Source organism: Typha angustifolia, chromosome 14 (assembly GCF_048772165.1).
Source record: "Typha angustifolia cultivar Huaian chromosome 14, ASM4877216v1, whole genome shotgun sequence".
Taxonomy (NCBI): Eukaryota; Viridiplantae; Streptophyta; class Magnoliopsida; order Poales; family Typhaceae; genus Typha; species Typha angustifolia.
This window is the reverse complement of record NC_133252.1, coordinates 8,778,325-8,800,502: the sequence shown is the minus strand read 5'-3', so window position 1 is coordinate 8,800,502 and position 22,178 is coordinate 8,778,325. Positions and strand designations below refer to the sequence as shown.

At 35.8% G+C, this 22,178-nt stretch overlaps 1 protein-coding gene across 5 annotated transcripts; it reads right to left on the bottom strand.

Moving 5' to 3' along the window:
* Nucleotides 1-907: 907 nt before the first annotated feature.
* LOC140776689 (kinesin-like protein KIN-12E) lies at nt 908-21,001 on the bottom strand. 5 transcript variants are annotated; one of them, XM_073120493.1, is made up of 34 exons: nt 20,514-21,001; nt 19,810-19,965; nt 19,634-19,717; nt 19,434-19,553; nt 19,248-19,361; nt 19,079-19,171; nt 18,830-18,990; nt 18,674-18,748; nt 17,491-17,578; nt 17,325-17,383; nt 17,157-17,220; nt 17,002-17,067; nt 16,750-16,914; nt 16,543-16,647; nt 16,123-16,358; nt 15,930-15,999; nt 15,793-15,846; nt 14,802-14,881; nt 12,349-12,409; nt 12,201-12,263; nt 11,994-12,083; nt 10,915-11,898; nt 4,482-6,599; nt 4,285-4,392; nt 3,812-3,975; nt 3,649-3,736; nt 3,462-3,536; nt 3,147-3,383; nt 2,272-2,370; nt 2,116-2,190; nt 1,987-2,045; nt 1,590-1,701; nt 1,404-1,511; nt 908-1,330 (listed from the first exon to the last, which is right to left on the bottom strand). In XM_073120493.1, exons 1-34 carry the CDS (start codon nt 20,853-20,855, stop codon nt 1,199-1,201), a joined length of 6,705 nt encoding a protein of 2,234 aa, XP_072976594.1. In that variant the 5' UTR covers nt 20,856-21,001; the 3' UTR covers nt 908-1,198. The 5 variants fall into 5 exon arrangements, with proteins under 5 accessions (XP_072976594.1, XP_072976596.1, XP_072976597.1 ...); XM_073120495.1 differs by having other exon boundaries at nt 10,930-11,898; XM_073120496.1 differs by having other exon boundaries at nt 4,482-6,566; nt 10,930-11,898.
* Nucleotides 21,002-22,178: the final 1,177 nt, after the last annotated feature.

Below are 22,178 nucleotides of genomic sequence, written 5' to 3'. Positions count from 1 at the left end.
TTCTTAGGGCTGTCAAAATAATCAAGCCGGGCTCGAGTTTGGCTCAAGTTCGACTCGATAATGCTCGATTAAGCTCGACTCGAAAATAGGCTGAGCCGATTTTGATTATTAAAGCTAGGCTCGAAATTAAATTCGAGCCAAGCTTGATCCCGAGCCGGCTCGATCGCATCGGCTCGATAAGGCTCGAATATATATATATATATATATATTATATAATATAAGTAATATTAAACTAATATGAATCATCAGATCAAAACCCTTTCACCCATTTAGAATTTGTCATTATTTTCTGACATAATTATCTTTATTGTTTGTAATTTATATTTTGATTGCTTGTAGTTTTTTGACACAATTATCTTTGTTAATTATAATTTATATTTTAATTGCTTGTAGTTTTCTAACCCATCTTTATTACTTGTAATTTATATTTTGGTAATATTTATATCTTTATAGTTGAATTAAGTTTTATTTTAAGCTTGATTCAAACCTAAATTAATTCAAGCTTGCTCAGGCTTAAAAATGGTTTGAAATTAATAAGACTTAAAATTGCTAATTGAGCAGCTCATTTAAGCTTGTTTAAGCTCGAAATTAGCTCGCGTTTGAAATTGACTCGGATTGAAATTATTTCAATTTAAGCTTGATCATAAAAATAGACTCAAAATTAATTTCAATCTAAGCTTGATTACAGCCAGGCTCGATCAAGCTCAACTCGTTTACACCCCTAGGAGTTCTACAACCAAATACCATTTTTACGACAAAAAGAGGGCAAATGCCTCCCAGTCCCTCCTCCCTCTGTGCTCCGCCAATGGGCCAGTCCCATAGACCTTTCCTTCACCCATGTATTCTAAAACCTTTTTAGATTGTATGTTATTCGCGAAGTAGTCATCAACTGACATGACATATCACATGAGCCCTCTGAAATGGAAAATTTATATTTACAGCACTTAGCTGATGAAATGTTGCTGTTTTGTCAATTAATTATATACATGCTGACGATTATACTAAGCGCTCACTACGATTCAGACATACAAAAACTGAATTTACAGAAGTGAAAAGTTACAGATGGAGATTCATTTTGTCGAATCTAAAAGAACTTGTCGACCCAGAGAAAGAAAAAAAAAGAATCCTCTCCTAGGCTAGAGTCATAAATAACTAGAGTGGAACGTTTGAATAGGTGTGCGGCTCCCCTCCATTCATGTTAGTCAAGCAGGTTTTTATGGTTAGAATTGCGATAGCGAGAAAGATCATGTCTTGCATGAGAAAGAAGCTTATCTGATTGGGCTAGCCGCTTGCTGAACTCCTCACAAGCAACATTTTGTGAAGTGCACTCCTGTTGCGAAAATCTGAAACTGATAAAAGAGAAAACAGGCTACACAATTATAGAACGTTTGAATGTTACATACCGTACTCCCAGTCTGACGTATATGGTCTTTGATACTTTTTAATCCAAACAGTAATTCCAATTTCTCATCCAACTCTGCGATCTTTCGACTAAGATTAACTTTATCCATCTGCAAGGACGTGAGAGATAATTACACATCTGTGATAAGAAGACAGGTATAGAATCTGCAAAATATTATCTATTGCACCTTTAGCATTTCATTTTGCGCTGCTAGCAACTGTTCTCGCTGCTGAAGCTGTTCAATAATCATCCGACGAGAAATTATATCTGATTTCCTTTGATTTATTTCCTCAACCAAGCTTCAAATAGAGACAACCCTGAGTTAGTCTTTAACTGTTGGAAAAGGAAGCACAGAGGAGCGAACCACCTCCTTCAACGTGCATATGTATTATCACTGTGGTGAACTGTATCTTCAGATAATATTTTAGGCTTTTTTGTGGTCTACTTTCTTCCTATGGTTGAAAGGTATGGAGGCAGAAATAAAGCGTCGCAAAGTCAAAGTGGTAAAATACTATTGCAAATGAGAGGGTACATCACCTTTCACAAAAAAGAAAAAAGAAAAAAGAAAAAAAATGGACACAAACCTGTCCCTTTCCTGAAGGAGATGATCAATTTGTTGCTTCAAATTTAGGATTTCCATTTCCTAGATTGGCAAACTGGCATAGTTAAACAAGAGATCGTTATCAAGGTATCAGAAATTCATTGCGTTGTACCTTAGCCTTCGATTCTTCTGCTTGTTGCTGAGACTTCGCTAATATATTTTGCAGCTGTTCTTGGTCTAGCAAACTCTGGATATATCAAAAGATTCAACTTCCTCATTGATGAGACAGATTGTTGAACAACTAAATGAGCAAAGGAGCATAACTCACAGCATAGTTGGTCATGTCTAATTTGACACCCAGTAGATCCCTAATCACATCATGTGTCATGATATCTGCTGCTACTAGTCTTGTAGTTAGCAGGCATACCTGGGCACATCATAGGATAAGAAATATTAAGAATGACAATAGGCTTCACTGTAAACAACCAAAGAAAAAAAAATAAAACTGATTTTATCCAGCAAAACTTCTCACAACTCAACTCACAGAAGTCTTGACAGTTGCCCAAAAAGAAATAAATCATATGAGGAAAATATAAGTTAAATGGATAGATTTGGACACAAATCTAGAAGTGGCTAGTTACTTAAAATCACTTAGAAAGTTAGGATATAATTTTCAAAGACTAATGATTAATTTATTGGGACAGAGATGCAAGGACAAGAGAAGCCAATGTTGCAAGTCAGCATATTTTCTGCTAAAAGACATGGAGCAATGCAATGTGGGTGGATAAAATTAAGTTTCTGACTCTGGATTATGGTGAAAAAGAAGTTCGAAAACTTTGAAAAGGTATGCCTAAAAATTTGATATTAGAAGATAGCGGGGTCTCCATTTTTTTGATTGTCTCGTTGGTACCATTAGTCATTAGGAAAACTAATCTTGCTAATGATTTTGCTTAATGTCATATCTGAAAAATCTATAAATTATCATTTTGTGGGAACACAAGGTGTGAGAAAATAAGCAAATATCACTGAGGGAGGGCATGATATAAATGTTGCAGAAGAAAGAGAAGCAACAAATTGTGATTTTTTTTCCCTGACAAACCTATATCTTTTCAGAAGAAAAAAGAGTATAATCTGTAAATCTATCAGCATGACTCCAAATTATGTAGCACAAATTATAGATTTAGTAGCATGAAAAAACATTACCTCTTTTTGTCTATTAGCAGCTATTGCTTCTAGCTCTTCTATCCGGAGCATTGCTTTTGATAGTTCCTGGTCTTTCTCCAAGTTCATTTGCTGAACTATACTTGATATACATCGGAATGGTGAGCTAGATCCCCTTGTCCTCACAATGGATTTTTCTATTTTGTTTACATCTAGCTCAGGCTTTGATGTTGATGGATCAGCCTTCACTTCAAAAACCATATGTTCTAATCCTTTGAACTGTACAAAGCAACGCAAAATATTAGCAGGTATGTGTGACAGAATATAGTAACATATATGCTGAAGCATATCCCGTACCTTTTCCCGGAACAATGACGATTGCGCTTCAGAATGCATGAGCAGCTCAGAGATATGATCTTTATATTCCTTGATCTTTAATTCAGTAATTATTTCAACCATGACATCAGAAAAGGAGAGGGATTATTTGACAAATTAGGACTTACAAGATTGGGGAAAAAGTAGGAACTGCAAGGTTTGAATATACCTCTTCCTCTTTACATCTTGTTTCCATTTCAAGATCTTCTATATATCTTCTTGCTTCATGAAGTTCAATTATCAAATCACCTAGTTTCCTGCATATTAAATTCCTATGAGCTCATGATTTGTATAAAACAGGCAACCATCAAGTTGCAAGCATGCTTTCTTACATCGGAATTTGAAGCTTTCCTCCTGTCACACATAGATCCTCTGCAACATAAACTTCACCAGCATTTTCTACCATTGCAATCCTCTTCTTTAGAGCCTGAACTTCTAGCTCTAAATCTTTTCGTATTAATTGATAACTTCCAACCTCCTCTTTTAGTTCATATACCTGATTTTCCATACAATGAGCAACAACAATTAACACTTTAAATATATGTACAAGGAGATGTGCACACCCGACAAGCTAGCATGAGCATGTGCTATGAATATGCAGCACATGCAAGGACATTTCTACAACACTGCAGAACTAATTTGAACAATTTTTAAACCAAAGTGTTAACTAAATACCCAATAAACATTATTTTTCTTTCCTAATCTTTATTTAATTAGTTGAACAACTTACATTTCACATGAACTATCTTAAAACCATTTTTTATTCACTGGAATGCCATGCTGACCAGAAGTTCACAAATTTTACCTTCCTCTCCAGTGCATTAATGGTGTTCTCAAGTTCTTCAACGGAACGTTCAAGAATCTTAACCTCTTCTTCTTTTTCCTCTGCATAGATTTTAGCTGTCTCTGCAGTCTGAAATATTGAATCCAAATTGAGTTAGACGATGTTTGTTTTAACTCTCAGAGGTCTGAACATGGTCACAGAAATACATAGTTGCATACCTGGCGAGCTTCAACAGCAATGGCTTCTTTTTCGTCAGCTAAAGACATTGCCAGTTCAAGCTTGTCATTCATGTCGAGTTTCTCTTCTTGGAGATGATCCCTCTCCTTACTGATTCTTCTAAGTTCACTCATTACTTCTTCAACAGATGAGCGAATGCTATCCTGCGCTGAATTTCTTATGAAAAGGATTTGCTTCTCTAAACCATTTATAACCTTATTCTTCTCTTCCAGCAATTCCTCTATTTGAGCAGTCTTTGAATATCCATCTTCAAGCAAGACATGTAACTCCCTGTTTTCCTTCAAAAGCATGGAGCATAAATTTTGGGCCTGCCTCAGTTCATAATTTGAAGTGGACAGTGCAGCTTCATTGTCAGCCAGTTGTGCTTCCAACATTTTTTGTTTCTCCAAGATATTGTCAATTACAGAATTTTTCATTGTGAGCTCACGTTGAACCTGGATCAGGGCAGCTGTTATCTCCTCATTTTTATCTTTCATGTCCTGTGCATAAGAGTTTGACTCCTGCAATAACCTAAGGTCAAAGCATAATCCTTCAACAATTTCATTTTTCCTAGCAAATTCTCTCCTTAATGACAGATAATCTGTTCCAATTTCAGCTTGGTTCCTCCCATTGCTTGAGGATCTTTGTTGAAGAGTGCACACTTTCCTCTCAATGATGCAAATGTCTCGGAGCAATTTTTTAAGCAAGGAGCCATTTAGTTCTTTTTCATTGTCAAAGTGTAGAATAGAACTAAATGTATCAGCTACAAAGAGCAGATTGCTTCTTATCTTATTCAGTCCTTGTAATGATTGTTTTCCAATTCCAGTCTTTGGATGATAATTCTGTAACATCCCCATCTTTTCTCCATGCATAAGCATTGCGTTGACTTTGATGACTGAGCTTTGCATATTGTCATGTTGATGAACAAGCAATCTGTCAACTTCTTCTGTTGCTAATGGTGATGTAATCAACCAAGTACATTGGCACCTAAGATGTCGAATGTCTTTGAGAATACCTTCTACATCACTTGTTGCCTCTTTGGTTCTTTCATCATGGACTTCATCCTCACATTTAAAATAGCCAGCAACATCATCTGGAAGAAAGTTATTGTCGGCTCCTATATCCTGAGACATGTCAGAACTAGAATCATCTGAAGACACTGGTTCACTTGTTTGCTTTTGTTGTGCTGGAAAAGAGTCCATATTAGATACTTGTTTGTCAACAGAAACAATGTCCTTTGAGGTCAATTCTTGAACAAAGTTATCACAGAAAACAGCAAGACCACAGATTTTCTCTTCTAATAGTTGTATATCATCTGTAAGATCCATAATGTCATTCATCATTTGTACAGATTTCTCTGGTGAATTTATTGGTTTAGATGGTAATTTAACTTTCCCATTACCAGCATCATCTGTCCTAACAAGAGGTACAGTGAGCATGCTTTGATCTGTATGGGATTCCTCCAAAACCTCCTCAGTTTTATCAATATTTGGGACTCTTGTACAAGACTTCAGATTTCTGCTTTTTGAACAGGACTCTGCTTCCCTGCATTCAAGTGAAGGAGGATTTACTTTCAAATAATTGATTTGCTCGAGCAAGGTTCCTAGTTGACACTGATGCACCACATGAAAATTAAAATCCCTCTCCTTTTTGTGAGACATCACATTTATAATTGATCTCAAATTTCCAACATAACTTATCAGCTCTTGCCCAAAAGTAGACATGTCAGAACAAATGGCATCCAGCCCCTCCATTGTAATCTTCTGTATCTGTTGAAAAGATTCTTCAATTGAACATGCTATTCCTGATACCTCTGCTAAATGGGCGTGCATCTGTTTTTGCAGTATCTTATACTGTTGTAATGCAGAAGAAGTGAAGGCATCAAATTGGTGCAATTCTTCAATTAGAACAGTTTTTTCTGACAGTGACTGTTTGGTTGCTTGTTTCCAGGAATCCCTTTCGTGTTTTGCATCTTCATTGGCCTTCATTAATGCTGTTAGAATAAGTTCAGCCTCTTCCATGGTTTCTTGAGACTTCTCATACTTCAGAAGCAAGCTTGTGGCCTGGTTTGCTTTCTCATCAACATTCTGTGACACATCATCAAGCTTAAGCTGTAATGTCTGTTAAAATTACAAAATTGGAGTATAAGATTAGTTTATTCAGTAATGAACTCAATAATAAATTACAAGGTATTCACATCAGTGTGTAATCTGTGTCTTCTTTAATCCAAAGCATTTTTTTTAGTTGATTTTTTTTTATATTCTCAACAAATTTACTTTATAATATAGTTTACAGGAAAGAGAATTCCTAATGATCGGCAATTTAGAAGTTGTCTGGTTCTAGAGAATTGTCCAAACTCATGCAAAAGTTCACACTTTTGTGGTCATTACTTGTGTCTTTGATTGTGAGAAACTAACGCTAATGTGGAGAGAGAGAGAGAGAGGAGTAACTTACTTAGCTATAAGAGTGTTAAATATTTAAAACCTTTTCCAAAGATTTCATGTAAAGTTTGCATTTTAACCCATATAAGTGTGTGTATTCATTTTCTTAAGAAACAGATCTTATAGAAATGTGCTCTAAAATATGAAATGATGTTTGTCACTTCTCTATAAGATATAATCTGGATTAATATCAAAACAAGCTGCAGAAAATATTCTGAACCTAAATATTATCAACCGACATATTTCTCAAAGGCGTATGTTGAATGGTTAACAGTAAAGTATAATGATGGCCGTGCCGGTGACGGCACGACACCTAGCACCTACGTCCGAACATGAGTGTGTGCTGACCCGTGCCGATGTGCAGACCATTTTTTTTAAAAATTCCTATTTCAATGAATTATCATCAATCATCTCTAGTGTTACTTTTGTGCTAACAAATAATGTTATCGTCATCAATATGATTAACGATTATCGACAGTATTTAATAAAACATTCTCGTGTTATTTTTGTGCCAACACATAAAATATTTGATCTTTCCTACTATTCTAAGACTAGATTTAGTTTTAATTATCAAACTAATATTAATTAATATTATGTGTTAAATGTAGTATATGTTCAATTATATTATGGAGTATTCAATCATGTTAATATATTATGAAGTGTTCAATCACTAATATTAATTTAAAAGAATGTTAGTTATATTTGCATAAATATTATATGTGTATATCAATTATCCAAGCAAAACACTAGGTGTAAATATTTCTATTATACTTAAACAACGATAGTTGTGCTGAAGGCACGTGCCATGCCATGCCAAAGGTGGCATGGCACGTCCTCAGCATGCCTTTAACATAGTTTTTGATAAAAAAATTATGATATTTAAAAATATTTTTGGGTTTTCAGCACGTCAATTTTTTATTATTGGTTTTAATATATTTATTAAAACTAACATTACAATATTTCATCTTTTAGATTATTTTTCTAAATGACATATTTTATTAAAGATAAAGCAATAATCAAATATAAATATTATTCAGCACATAATATATTTATATATGAACTCTTTTGAGGAAAATAAAACCGGCTCAAAATTTACCAAAATGATTCGACCCATCTATAAATATGAGTGATAAAGTTTGAACAAAAAGTATGATCTTGAAATAGTGCACAAACTCATAGCAGTTCACACTGAATCATCTCAGTGAGGAATAAACCAACTTTTTAAAAAAAATGACTCAAAATTTACCAAAATGATCTCATACCTCTATAAAAGTGATTGGTAAAGTTTAGGGGAAAAAATAACCTTAAAATAGCAAACGGACTCATAATAATTCATGCTTAGCATGGTAAGACTCAATCATCAAGGCTGAGCATGTAATTGATGTATCCGAAATTGGCCAATTTTGGCCAATCCAACTTGGTCATATTGACCGAAACAAAGTTTTTTTAAAGATTTAGTTCCACTCTAAAATATATCTAACTTGTAATTGATGTCTTCAGCAGCCTTTTTTTTAAGTTTTTAGTTTTTACCCTTTATCCCTCACACACACTCCTTCCACCCCTTATACTTCACCGAGTTCATTCGGTGGCCCATCTAGTGATGCTCGCCGATTGCTTACTGCTTTGGTGAAATCGGATGAGTATTTTTTTTCTTGTTTCTCCTCTTTCTTTCACACCCAATCTTTAACTCTTTCTTTATACTACAAAACAATAGTGATGAATATGCACTATTGTTTTGCAATAGTAATTTATGAGTATAAAAATTTATCAAATTTAAGTCAATATTTATCATAGTTTGAGTGATTAATTTTTAGGCTCCATATGTGACTAATTTTTATTTTCTTATTTTTTTCTAAATTTTTAGAAATTTTCCTACGTTTTTAAATTACATTTGTAATTGTTATGATTCGACCATGTAGATCGAGTCAATCCAGTCGAGTTACATTTGTAATTGTTATGATTCGACCATGTAGATCGAGTCAATCCAGTCGAGTCTAGTTAGTTGATTTTACTTATTGCTTTTAGATTTAAGTTAAAGCAAATAATCCACATGTATAAGCCCAATTGGACAAATTAGATCTGATCCGCTATAATTCTACTCTTATAAATAGGAGAAGTGATGAGTTAATTAGGGTGTGTGGAATAAATATTAGTTTAAGTCAATTTATTATTTTACCTTTATCTATTATCATAGTTGTTAGATTGTATTTAGTTTTTAGGAGTAGACCTTAACCTTAAAACCCTTCCAAGCTTTCGAACCTTAGCCACCATCTTCCGCTCACGAGCCATCCTACCATCTCAGCTAACCTCCACTCTGAAAATCGCCGCAACGTTGATAATCTATTTCAGCCCCGTTTTGACCTTCCATCACCCTTTGGTCATCACTTATTGCTCTGATTTTCAAATCCACTTAAACTAAAGCCAAAAGAACCCTAACTCGTGATGCTCTATCCTCTTAATATCTCATACTTTTTATACGAAAGTTATTCCAAATTTGGTTCATAAAAATGGTATCAAAGTCAACACTCCTCGACCGATAGTAAACACGTGATCCAAAACTAACGCAAAGAAAATTGCGACCATAAAGGACCAAGAACTCATTTCCTTTCCTATGGAGGCTACCTCGGTATCACCAGCCCACCGTCGTCAATGAACCATCTATTTAGGCGAGAGCGATACTTGAGTTTGTGGACTCCATAAAGGATTTATTGAAGGAGGCCGCTAGATCCACCGTGGAGAACATCGAGAGGCTCGAAAAAGCAATCCAAGCCTTGCCAACAGCCTTCTTGACACAACACCATCTCTTGCACCACCAGCGTTGTTGGCCACAGCAGAACTAGCCCCTCATAGCGAGACACCTCAAACTGTGAGGGAAAGGAAAAGCTAGCTCAACCGGCCACAATACTTCTCTAGTCACAATGGACCTCCAACCACCTCAACAGACCCTCCTAGCCGCAGCAACGATTCTCGAGCTGTCCTCCTCAACCATACTCAACTACCACCCTTGGTCCTCCGCCAACTTAATGATCGCCGCAATATTGGATAAATCCGTTTCAGCCCCATTTTGATCTTCCCTCGCCCTTTTGCCAATAACTTCTTACTCCGAACTCCAAATCTAAAAAAAAAAACTAACTCGTGATGTTGTCACCTATTAAAATTTTATAATTTTCCTACGAACAAATCATTCTAGATTTGATCCATAACAATTATTTTACGTAATTAAAAATAGTTGAATCTGATATAAGCAATCGATATGACGGATACAACCAATACAGCCAATACGTATTATTTTTTCAAACGGTTATTTTGTAATTACAAGAATTTGCTCAGTTATCACTCTATAGTTACTTGCTTGTAATTACTTAATGTTTGCAACAGATTGTGAAAATCGACTTGTTTGATATGCATGCGTGAAAAGAATCAATACACGAGTTTCTAAGACCTTTAGCAATTGAATCGATACCCTATTTAGTCCATTGAACTATTTCTTTCAATTGACAAATCTAGTCGGCATCAATTTATAAGTCTTCAATGATGCTAGTTATATTTTATGACCTAGTCAAACTAACCTCATAATATTAAAGGCTGTAATACATTGAAGAAATTTAAAGAAAAGGGTACTAGGTCACCAAATCGTATGATGTTGCATCTAATAATTACTAATGCTGCTCAAGTGCTCAAGGAGGGGGTGACACATGATAACAATTATTCAATAGGCATAATCTTAAAGGTTCAAATTTCAAAAGACCAAAGAAGTATCTTAATGATGTCATACTCATTATGTTACTATGTTTCAAGGTATAGCTAAAATATTCTAGTATGTGCTCTGAAAACCATCTACATTTCATTTTCACTTGAGCTTTTCTTACATGTAGTGCATCCTCAGGTTATTCAGCATTTCTTAGAACTTATAAATTATCTGGTTCAAGTGAAGAGAAATTGTTCACCTAGTTTCTACATTTGCTGAAATTTCAAGTTTAATAGTATCAAATACCTTGGCAGTCCCTACCTGACATTTTGGGTCAAGCTCATTTATCACTAATTCTGTTTTCTCCATATCCAATACTTTTTCAGCATTCATATCATTCAAGTTTTGGGTCACCATAGATCCAGTATCAATACTTTTTTCCGTTTCTATGACAAAATCTTCATCATATTTCAAGACATTCTTCAGTTCTTGTATTTGCGAGAATTTCTCATGTTGCTGTTTCTTTAGATGAAACAACTCTTTGGAACTTATATCATTCTCCAACTGCTGACTCTCCATAATAGCAAGAGCTGCTCCCCTCAAAGAATCCAGCTTTGCTTTCAATTCCTGCCCGATTTGACCTGCATTATCTAGCTTATTTTGCAGATCTGAGATTATCTTATCCTTGTCAAAGTTAACCTTTATAGCCCTCTCAACATGTTCATTAACCCACAAGTTTCTCTGGGGAAATAAATTGACAACATTCTCAATATACTCAGATGCATTTTCGAGTGATTTTCCACCATCAATGAGGAAGCTTGTTAAATCAACAATTGCGTTCTCCCATTCCTCCGAAAGTGAAGTAATTTCTACATCTCTGGCAGCAACAAGATCCCTAAGCTTTGCATTTTCTTGACTTAGAATAAGCAATTGATTATAAAGTTCCTGATTTGTGGTACTTAGGAGCACAGAGCTTTCTGCTGTTGACATATGGACAATGGTCAATGCATCATCATCCTTTGGTTGGTTATTCAAAATTTTGTCATCTTCAAGGTCTTTATGCAACTTTTCCAGTCTTGCAGCCAAATCATATTTTATAGTATCACCACTTTCTGGTACTTGATCGTTGTTTAGATCACTAGCCTTGAATGAAGTACCATAACTAAAAGATTGTATATCATGTTCTTGCTGTCTTTCAAGATCTGCTCTCTCACATATTTCTCTGATCACGAATTTCAGGTGCTTGCAGTTCTCCTGTTTTACATTCTCTAGCTCTGTGAGTAATTTAACCTGTTGCGATTCATCATAGCTTTAATAAAGATTCTGTCATCCATTAACTCATTTTGAACAGAACCTAATTTCAAGTGTAAAAAATTCCCTCTCACCCGATAAGGGTTCACATCTTGAACCCTGTCATCACCACCACATAGTGCTGTCCCATCTGCGAAATCTCTTTTGATCAGTGATGGCTCCCCCTATGAATGTTCAAATTTGTCAATCAATAAAAAGTATGAGATTGGTCTGACTTGGTTAAGATTGTTGCCCATGGATTATGGACAAAAACTTTTGCAAAGAAGGAAGCAAGTGAATACCCGTACAGTATACTGTTGATCTTTATCTTGCATCATGTGATTATCGCTACAGGTGTCTCCACCCTATGAGGAAAGCAATTGCAAGCTAAGAGATCCAGGCATTGAAAAATAATTCTGAACAAGAAATCTTAGCTGGAATAATTCTTACAGAACAATTTTCTTGTCCGTACTCTTGATACTGTTTAAGTTGGGGATGCAAGTTATTGTTTCTGTAGAGAGAAAATGAAGTATCACATATTACTTCAAGCTGAAGTTTATCCCGAAGAGTTATTCCAACATTAGGTATCTGATATATGCTAAATCACTCAGCACAAAACTACCCTAGTACGACTTCACAATTATCAAAAAGTCAAAACAGTAGGCATTATTTGATAATGATAAAGATGTGAATGAGATCAAAAAGTTGCATTAGATTAATATGCTTCTAAAGGTTTATGGGAGTGAAACAAAAACTAAGCTCTATGGCATCAGGAGCATTCATGGAGCCTCGCCTATTTGCCAACCAGCTCACCTTTTCGCCAGAAAATAACCTACTTAGCATTTCTAGAATTACTCAAGCAGTACTTGGAAAGCTGCTTTGAAAAATATACATTATAGAACGAATATTTGCAGCCAAAAACACAGGAATATTCCCATTGTGTCATTACAGTCTGACCCTGAACTTTTGGTTGTCATCTGAAACAAAAGCAGTTTGTATGTGCTTATTTTTACAGGATAGTGACAATCATGACAAGAAAAGGAACAAGATTTTATGTTATTTGAAATGTTCCATCTGAATATTAGATGCATGGAAATAAGGATAGAAGTCAAATTTGTCATTTGATTTTGATGTACCGAGGATGACATGATGAACATCATGGTATAGGCTCCTGATAACACCTTCTGCTTCTCTTGACAAAATATGCATCCTAGTTATCAACTTATTATACTTAATACTGTTTAGCTTTTCACAACAATATATATATGCTGCAGAGATAAAATTCCATCAACTTGAAAAATAACCAGCAAGTCTGCATACCAGATAATTTTAGTCAGTACTTGACATGAGTGAAAGGCTAGCAACGTGAATACATTACTAGTGCCTAAGCAACTGATGATGCAGTGTACAAGCTCTAAAAGCAATTTTGTGAATTTCAGGTATGAAAAGCTCATATAAATAATCATCAAAGAAGTCTTAACACATAAGAATTACTGAATTAGCAAACTAAATTTACTGCTAAAAGGTTAACATGCATTATATGTCCAAGCCCTTATTTAACTGGATAATTATGAACCAGAAAAGACTAGGAAAGGCTGAACTAGAGACTAAGCTATTATGAGGACTAGTTCAATTGCCATTAAATAATGAAAAACAATGTATATTGCAAAACTAAAACGTCACCCCACATGCAGCCCCTAAACATTGCATGACCTTCTGCACCGCACAAGAATAGATAATAGAAAATAAGAATTAAATGGGGCTAGAGAAGACTTGAATTTATGACATCTAGAAAATTGGCTGTGATACAATATTAGATAATCAAGTGACCCAAAAGTTCAAGTCGTTAGATAACAAACTAGCAATGTATATTGTACCTTTAAGAAATTGAAATAATTATGTTGTTTAAATATGCAGAATAACATATCATTTTTTTATTAATGAGAGAATTTAAAAGAACCTTGCGCATATATGCACATTTATGCACGCATGCATGCAATGCGTGCAGACATGCGCACACACACATAATAACTTGCAACTACTCTAAAAGCCTAAATTGTTAGATTATAGTGGTTTTTATTTTTTATATACTCATACACCACTTTACTCCCAGGCTTGAAACATTTATGAATCATGATAGACCTAAGAAATTGACTTTACTGAAATGGATGGAGATCTTTTAACTTGACAAGGTAGGCTTAGTGTAGTTTGGACTCAAAACCTTTTGCTCAGATATTGTTGATAACTCACAAACTACTTTATAAGAGCTTAAGCTGTTAAAGAAAGATGGTTTCTGTCATTCATATTCTAAGTTTCTAACAACACAGAAGGGGATAGTGCAGCCTTGTATTGCAAGTTTGTCATGGAAAGCAAACACCCTCACTTGGTAAGGCCATAAACATCTTGCCTCCAAGAGTCTTAATCTTGTATCTGTTAAAGCCTTGTGCAATAAGACACAGTCAGCATAATACAATTGTACATTTTTATGTATGAAAATACCAAAAGAGAGCCATAATGTCAACTGGCTAAACATAGGTTGTTCGATAGCTACATTCTATAGAAAAAAATATATTGGAGCCTGTCACTATGGCACAGTTCTAAACCACGTAGTCAATCAGAGTCTAAAATTTTCATTAGCTAACAAGATTAAGATGTTAAAGAAGCATTCTTAGATCATTCATGTGCTATTCGGTAAGAAAACTAGGTTTTTTCTAAATTCACTATTAATATAGAAAGAAACACATCCATTAAATAATGTTAATTATATAGTCAACCGGACTATTTTCCTCTTTTCAGTTTTCACAAAACTCTAACATGCAAGGAAACATAAATCACTTGTTAATCTGATTAGCTCGAAAATGTGAAACCATATTAAGATCATAAGAAGGCAGGAATTAATTTACCTAATGACTACAATATTACTTTCTAGGCATGCAGGTTGTTGCCTCCTGCATATATCCAACTCCATTATCTTTTCATCATCCTGAATATTACATTGTAAGAAATTACTCAAAAAAAGAAGTTGGAATTGAGTTAAATAATGTCCCAAAGATCATGAGGCAAAATTGAAGACCAAATTGATTTCAACCAAAATAACGATCATTAAGCTAAGGAATGAATAGCAGGCTTTCCGAAGCTGTGCCAGAAATCAGGAAAATTTCTAAAGATCTTCTACGTCAATTTTATCTTCTTGAAGCATCTTGTTGGCTCAAAAGTTTCATACATATTTCCACTAGAATCTAAACCTTGTTTCACTTGAAAACAAAGAAGTGCTAATGACAACACAATGTAAATGAACTACAAAGTACAAAGTCAAGCAAATCTTTGAAGTACGTACTTGAGGTACTTAAAATCTGATCGGATGATCAAATGACAACTGACATGAATTCATTGAAGCTTGCTAGCAAGATTCTCAATGGCCATACAATTTGACAATGGAAGAACTACGATAGAATGATAGAAATCGAGTCTATCTGTACCTTTTAATCTTCCCTTATTTGTTCAATAATGTATATTATGTAACTACCTTTTGTCTAGTTCACTAAAAAAATTGACTAGGCATGTCAATAGTTTGAGCCACCAAGGTCCAAAATATTACCCGAAAATTTAAAAGTTAGACATGATAATACATTACGAAGCTTACAATTAGTAGATGAGTTTAGTAAAAGGATTATAGTATTTTCTTTATTCTACATCTCAGGGATGATATTTCATGTCTTTCTAAGAAAATAAAGAAAAGAAATTAGTGAGATTTGGTGATCCTTTCACTTGAATTTGAATTTTGTACTACAAATATTGCATGCTTGCAGGTACATGACTGAAACATAATTTCTCAAACAATTTCATGTGTCAACGTAACAAATTCCAAAATATTCATACACACATTACACATACCTGAGTCCCTGGCCTATTAGGTGTTTCATATTTCCTTTCAAGAATGTGCAGGAGCTATATGCGGTTAAAAAGAGAACATTAGAGAGGTAAGCTAAAAAGTCAACATGAGAATGTATATTGAAGGGAAAAAAACTAACATGGTTACGCAGGTTTGAGATCTCTCCTAACAATGTCTCACGTTCTCCTTGCTCACAGTAGTGTTGAAGCCTGGATACAAAACAGACAGATCAACAAGAGATCCACTTGCTTAAGCTAACTAATGGTTTTTTCAGCTAAAGGAATTAGGAAGAACAAACTAATGATTATAACTTAGTAAGATTTAGAGCTTACACCCTAAGCTGGTCAACCAGCCTCATATTTTCCAATGCAAATTGACTCATATTAGGATTCCTATCAATTTGTTCTCGTAGTAACTGAATTTCTTTGGACAATGCAATATTTTCTTCCATGAGATAGCCATCAGAAGACACCAGGTCATCTGCAAGTAACTCCAATCTTCTGATTTTTTCATCACGGAGTTTAAGCATTTCTCTAGTCCGTTGAGCATCATCTTCCATCAGGTGCATCTGCAAAAAATTGTAAAGTTGTGAACATCAGTCAAAATACTTTTAGAGTAAATATAGAGCTCTAAGTAGAAGAATATGAGAACTTATATACTTGTAATATGCATATGCCACCAAATTATTTCAACATTTCCATGTGGAAATTCTCCAATATATGAACAACATCATGACGCAAAAGTATATTTACCAGGTGATTCATGTGCCTCATTTCAGCCTCTAGCATCCGGAATTCAGCTTCGGTCATTTTCTCTCTCCTAAAACTACCAGCTAAAGCAACTTCCAGGTTGTTAACCTGATTTTAAAACAATTTGTAGTTGCTTAAAGTTTTTTTATAATAAATAATTGCCTAGAGGTAATTGATAGAACTGTAGAAGCATGTGCTACATGCACATACCTTCTGTTGCAGAACACTTAAATCACTGAAAGCATCATTGTTCCCTCCTTGGAAAGAATTGTGTTCATTATAAAGATCACCAGAACTGACTGGCTGAAAACTGGAAGATGGATGACATACAGATCTAGAAGTGTTTTGGTGCTTCTTAAGGAAACTGAGTTGATCCTGTAGAATAGAGTCAATAGACAGCTAACAAAGTTGGCATCAAGTAATCATCTCTAAAGAACTTAGGCAAACATATAAATATCTGACCTTTAACTCTTGTACTTGCCGCTGTAATGCCATAACATCTCCTGAAGCATCTTCATTCACTTTTGCCTAGAAAAAGAAAGAAATGGAATTAGAAGAAATGCAAAATTTTCCTTTAATCTGTCAAAAGCAACAAGCAAATTCCTCTGATCCAGTACATTATTTTGAATGAGCTTGGCACGCTGAGCAAACTTTAGAGTGCTTAGAGTCTCATTTGAAGAGCTGCAAGGTGCAACTCGCTATCAGTTGTACATATTAGATATGTTATTCATAATGAAACTAGATACTAGAATGAAAGCTGAAAAATTGGAAGAAAGAATACGTACCAAATAGATGGGCTGATGTTGGCTACAATTGTAGTTTTAGAATTCCCTCCTAGAGAATCCTGCAAAGCAAAAAAAAAAAAATTGATATGAGTCATGATAACCATGGTAATTAAGGGAATGGTGGGACCAGGAGAGAAATTGTTGTCAGTTTCTAGTATGCTCTGACCTGAAGGAGGAATGTGAGCCTTGAATCTCTATAGGGCACGTGACGGTTTTTGCCATTTGCTACATCAACTAGAGTCATGATCACTAATCTGGAAGATGAAAAAAAAATTCTTACAAGCTTTGATGCATTTAGAGGTAGACCCTAATGCCAAACTCAATAAATAAATAAATGAATAATGCACACTGTTACAAAAAAGTCATGCTAATATTATATAAATATGTCCTCATACCTACATGGTAACTGAATAGATATGCATACCATAAAAGTTGTATCAGAAATTTAATTAGAATGAGACAGCTAATCAGATTCTCATGAATATCAATATTTCCTGTAAATCACTCCATCTACAAACATTAATATTTGAAAGAATGGCGGGAAAATTATTACTTAACATAAGCAACATTTTACAGTATCCTTGGATGACATTGCCCTATTTAAAGTTTTTACGATCCGTTAGGTTAGTTAAGTCGGTTGAGTCGAGTTGAATTAACTCAAGTTAATTAATTAGCTTTATCTTATCGTATTGAATTTCAAATAAATCGAATAATCAACATGTGGATCCGATTAGCTAGGATTTTTACTCCTATAAATAGTAATGGACACATGTTGATAATTATCATTGAATGAATAGTTTAGCCAAAGTATTATTTTCGTCTTTATTTTTTACCGTAGTCGTTAGATCACATTTATTTTTATAAGAGTAGATCATAACCATACAAGCATTCTGATCTTCCAAATTCTAGCAACCGTCCTTCACCAACAACCACCCTATTTTACAACCGTCTCACCACTCTTGGCAATTCGCCACTCTCCGACAACCGCCACAACATCGGATATTTACTGTTCTACCCCGTTCTGACCTTGCTCTACTATTTTAACCATAACTTTCCATCCAAATTTCTAATTGACTTCATTCTAAGTTACTACTCATCAAAATCTCAGAATCATCATACAAACGGATCGGTTCAAATATGGTTAGTAACAAAAATATAAACCACTAAGATGGAACAAAAGTTCAAAATTTTTTAAGGGTTAACACAGGTGGACCCAAAAGAGGATCAGGTTGGTACCATTCTAGAAGAAGAAATTTGAAATAGGTTATTGACTCAAACAAGTGGAGAAATATGTGTCTATTATCTACAACAATTAGATTTATTACTTTCATAGTAGGAAACAGGATTACCCTAATGTTGATAAGGATCTATTGATGTTTGCTGCTTCTTTCAAGCGCTCTCCTTCTGCACCAGAGCTTTTCTGCCTAGTTAAGAGGATAAATTTGGTATTAGTAACGGATAAAAGAATATGAAGAATAGCTATATTTCTTAGCATTTAGCATCACCTCTCTGAACCAGCAAGATCCACTAAATTCAATCTTCCATAACGGAGATGTGTCATGGAATCAGTTTCCCATCGGCTCTCAATAACACAGGTAAAGACACTATGGGAGCGACTACTCTCACTGTTCATGTTGGTTGCTGCCATTTTCCTGTTAGCAGCACCCTGCAGTACACAGCAAGCAAGAGATGTACCTAAGTATCAGAAAGAGCCTTTGGAAGTGCCACAAATTGACAACGCATGATTATATTACCTGTAACAGAAGTTCAACAACATCTTTGACAGATGAAACATCATGCTCACTTAGGTTTTCAACATACACACCTTTCTTCATGTCTTCTCTTAGCTACAGGAAGGAATCCTCTATAATACATAATCTTGCATGAAATGCTAAAGAGAGTCTCAAATCACCAGTATATTACCTGAAGGTTAGTTGATGATGGTTCAAGTAGATCTGTAATCTGTTCATTGTAGATCTCAAGAAAGGAGCATTTACAATTATACCTCAATTGCTCATTGCTTCGACACTCCTCTTCCTTACATCAAATGAAGAATCAGTCAGTAAGAATAATATGGCCACTAAGGTTAAGTATACTTCAGTACCATACCTCCCTTATCCTTGTAAACAGATATTCAAAAATACGAGGTGTCATCCCACGATCATTGCTAGGAGTATTATCCAAGTCACGAAGCTCTCCCATCATTGTATATGTCTTTCCACTACCAGTCTACAAGTTAGAAAGAAAAGAAATCATGTCCCTGTTCCCTGATCAATTTGAAAGAAGCTACACATGTTGCAACAGCCCACCTGACCATATGCAAACATGCAGCCATTATAGCCAGACATGCAGCTCTCCACCATTGGTAGACCAACAACTCTAAATAGTTTCTCCTGCTCAAAAAATGGAAAAGTAAGAATGCCTTTGATTTTGAACCACGGCAAATTAAACAGGACGAGTAGTTCTACACTATATGGCGACAAACCTGCGACATTGTCTCACAAGCAATGTTGTCAAATGTAAACCTACTTTCAGGATGCCCTGTCCATGTTAAGGTCTGTGAATTTTCTTGAGTCAAACATCTGTTGTAGCCATGCAGAGTACTCTCAGAAACATTAATTGGACGAATTCGTATCAACACCTGTATGAATCATCCATGACATAATATGAATATAGATGTCATAGTGACCAGATGCTTATAAAATGCAATAAAGATAATTTAAAAAAAAAAAAACGGACTAACACAAATATAAAATTTGGGCTGAGGAAGCTTTATAAGATGAGAACCAAAGTTTGGGAATAGAAGTGAGGATAGTGAATTCAGAAGAATAGCATCTAAGAGATTGTTGAAACAATAAATGAAGAAATTATCCCAGCCACGACAATCCCCATTCAAGAAGGGATCCCTCCCATCCACCCATAGGGATTTGGAGAGAGTAACAAGTAACTAATAAAAACATTAAAAGAACTTGCATTATATCTTATAATGTGTAATTTTGTCATCACAATATCATGTAATGTAAAAGCTGAAAACGAACAAATTACAGTTCTATCCATGGTCGCGGACATTACGATAAATTCCAATCGGGTGTACTCTTAGCGATGCCCAAAATGAAGAGGAATTGCAACAAAAGAAGAAAAAAAAATCACCTTTCCAACGTAAAACTAAGAATAAACACTAAATCTGACCTGCACATTATGATCCTCCCAAAAAGATGGATCCTCCTTGAGCTCAAAATACGGAACCTCAACCGGCACCAAAGATTTTGCTTCACCAATCCCCTTCAAACAACTCCTCTCCCTAACCCCATTCCCGGCATGAAATCTAGAAGCTGCCCTCGCCGGTGTAGTATGCGACGCTTTGGGGGTCAAACAAACTCCCCTAGGGTTCTGAGCGGGATCTGGGATGGAAATTAGAGGGGATCTCGGATGAGGGAAGGGGATCGGATCGATAACGTCTCTGAGCTCGTCGTTCTCGTTGGCTTCCGCAATGCGGACCCGGGAGCTGCCTCGGCGAGAGGCAGCAGCCATGGCAGGAGGAGGAAGAGAGGATCAATGAGGAGAGGTTAAAGAAGGAAACCCTAGAGAACAAAAAACGGAGAGGGTTGAATGTGGCGGTAGAAGAAGCGGAGCTAGTGGAGAGTGGAGACGTCTCTGACAGGAATAACGTGGAAGGGGGAGAGAGAGAGAGAGAGAGAGAGAGAGAGAGAGAGAGAGAGAGAGAGAGAGAGAGAGAGAGAGAGAGAGAGAGAGAGAGAGAGAGGTTTCGGGATTCCGCTGGATTTCAAATTTAAAGTTCACGCGGGGGTTTGACACGGCAGAGACACTTTGCTGACATAACAGTCCCCACAAGATCGACACTACTCATTTGTTTGCTTATGATTAGGATCACGGAAGGCAATTTTTGACGCGTTATCACACTCATGATATAAATTGATGACGCCAGAGATACTAAGGTAGATTAGGAGTCTGTAATCAAAATTGAAAGCTCCGGCAATAAGGGAGCGACAGCAAAAGCTAGTGTGTTTTCCTTTGGAATCCTTAGCGGGGGAGGATTTGCTTGGGAAGAGACAAAAGGTGGATAATGTTGACGACAAGCCCATCGAACCGTACCAGGGAAAACCTAAATGGTAAGGGGATCTCCCAGATCTCAACCAGGTGCCCAAAGGCCAACCTGATGCCAAAAGCTAGGCGTCCTTGGTTAGCAGTGCTAAGGGGAGGATGAAAGGAGGAATAGGCATAATCCCTGATGATGTCTTGAAAATTATCATGGAAGAGATTGAGGATTGCATGATTGTTGAACCTAAGGTGATGGAATGGTGTTGGCCTAGATGGAAGCTAACCCTCTTCGGCCGATTTCTAAGTAAAGCTCTCCCTGTTGAAAATCTTAGTGTTGCTCTGGCTAAACAATGGTCAAGGATAGAGATCTTTTCGGTCTCAAATATGGCTGAGGGTTGCTATGTTTTTTTTTTTCAAAGAGAAGGACTTGTCATTTATCCTAACTAAAGGGCCTTAGACTATCAATGACCAGGTGCTCAATCTGATCAACTAAAAGGATAACTTCTGGCCAACATTGGAAGCCTTTCAAGTTACCTTGGTTTGGAATCAATGATTTGCCCATAGAATGGTGAGAGCTTGAAGCCGTCATTTTGGTTGCTACCAAGTTTGGTAGGCCATTGAGGGTAGATAGGACTACCCTTGATAAATTTTGTAGTCATTTTGCACAAGAGTGCATTGAAATTGACCTAGTTATACCCATTAAAAAGGTAGTGTGGCTGGGTCATAAGGATTACAAGATCCACTAGAGAGCTATATATGAAAGCATCCATGTTCTTTGCTATAGATGTGGAGTCA

What these genes read in the sequence shown, in the direction of transcription:
- LOC140776689 (XM_073120493.1), bottom strand. Translation starts at nt 20,855, where the DNA reads ATGGCTGCTGCCTCTCGCCGAGGCAGCTCCCGGGTCCGCATTGCGGAA. An exon ending in GATCTTGCTGGTTCAGAGAG is followed by an intron (nt 18,749 to 18,829) that starts GTGATGCTAAAT and finishes CCTCTTAACTAG; the next exon opens with GCAGAAAAGCTCTGGTGCAG. An exon ending in TCTCAAACCTGCGTAACCAT is followed by an intron (nt 15,847 to 15,929) that starts GTTAGTTTTTTT and finishes AACCGCATATAG; the next exon opens with CTCCTGCACATTCTTGAAAG.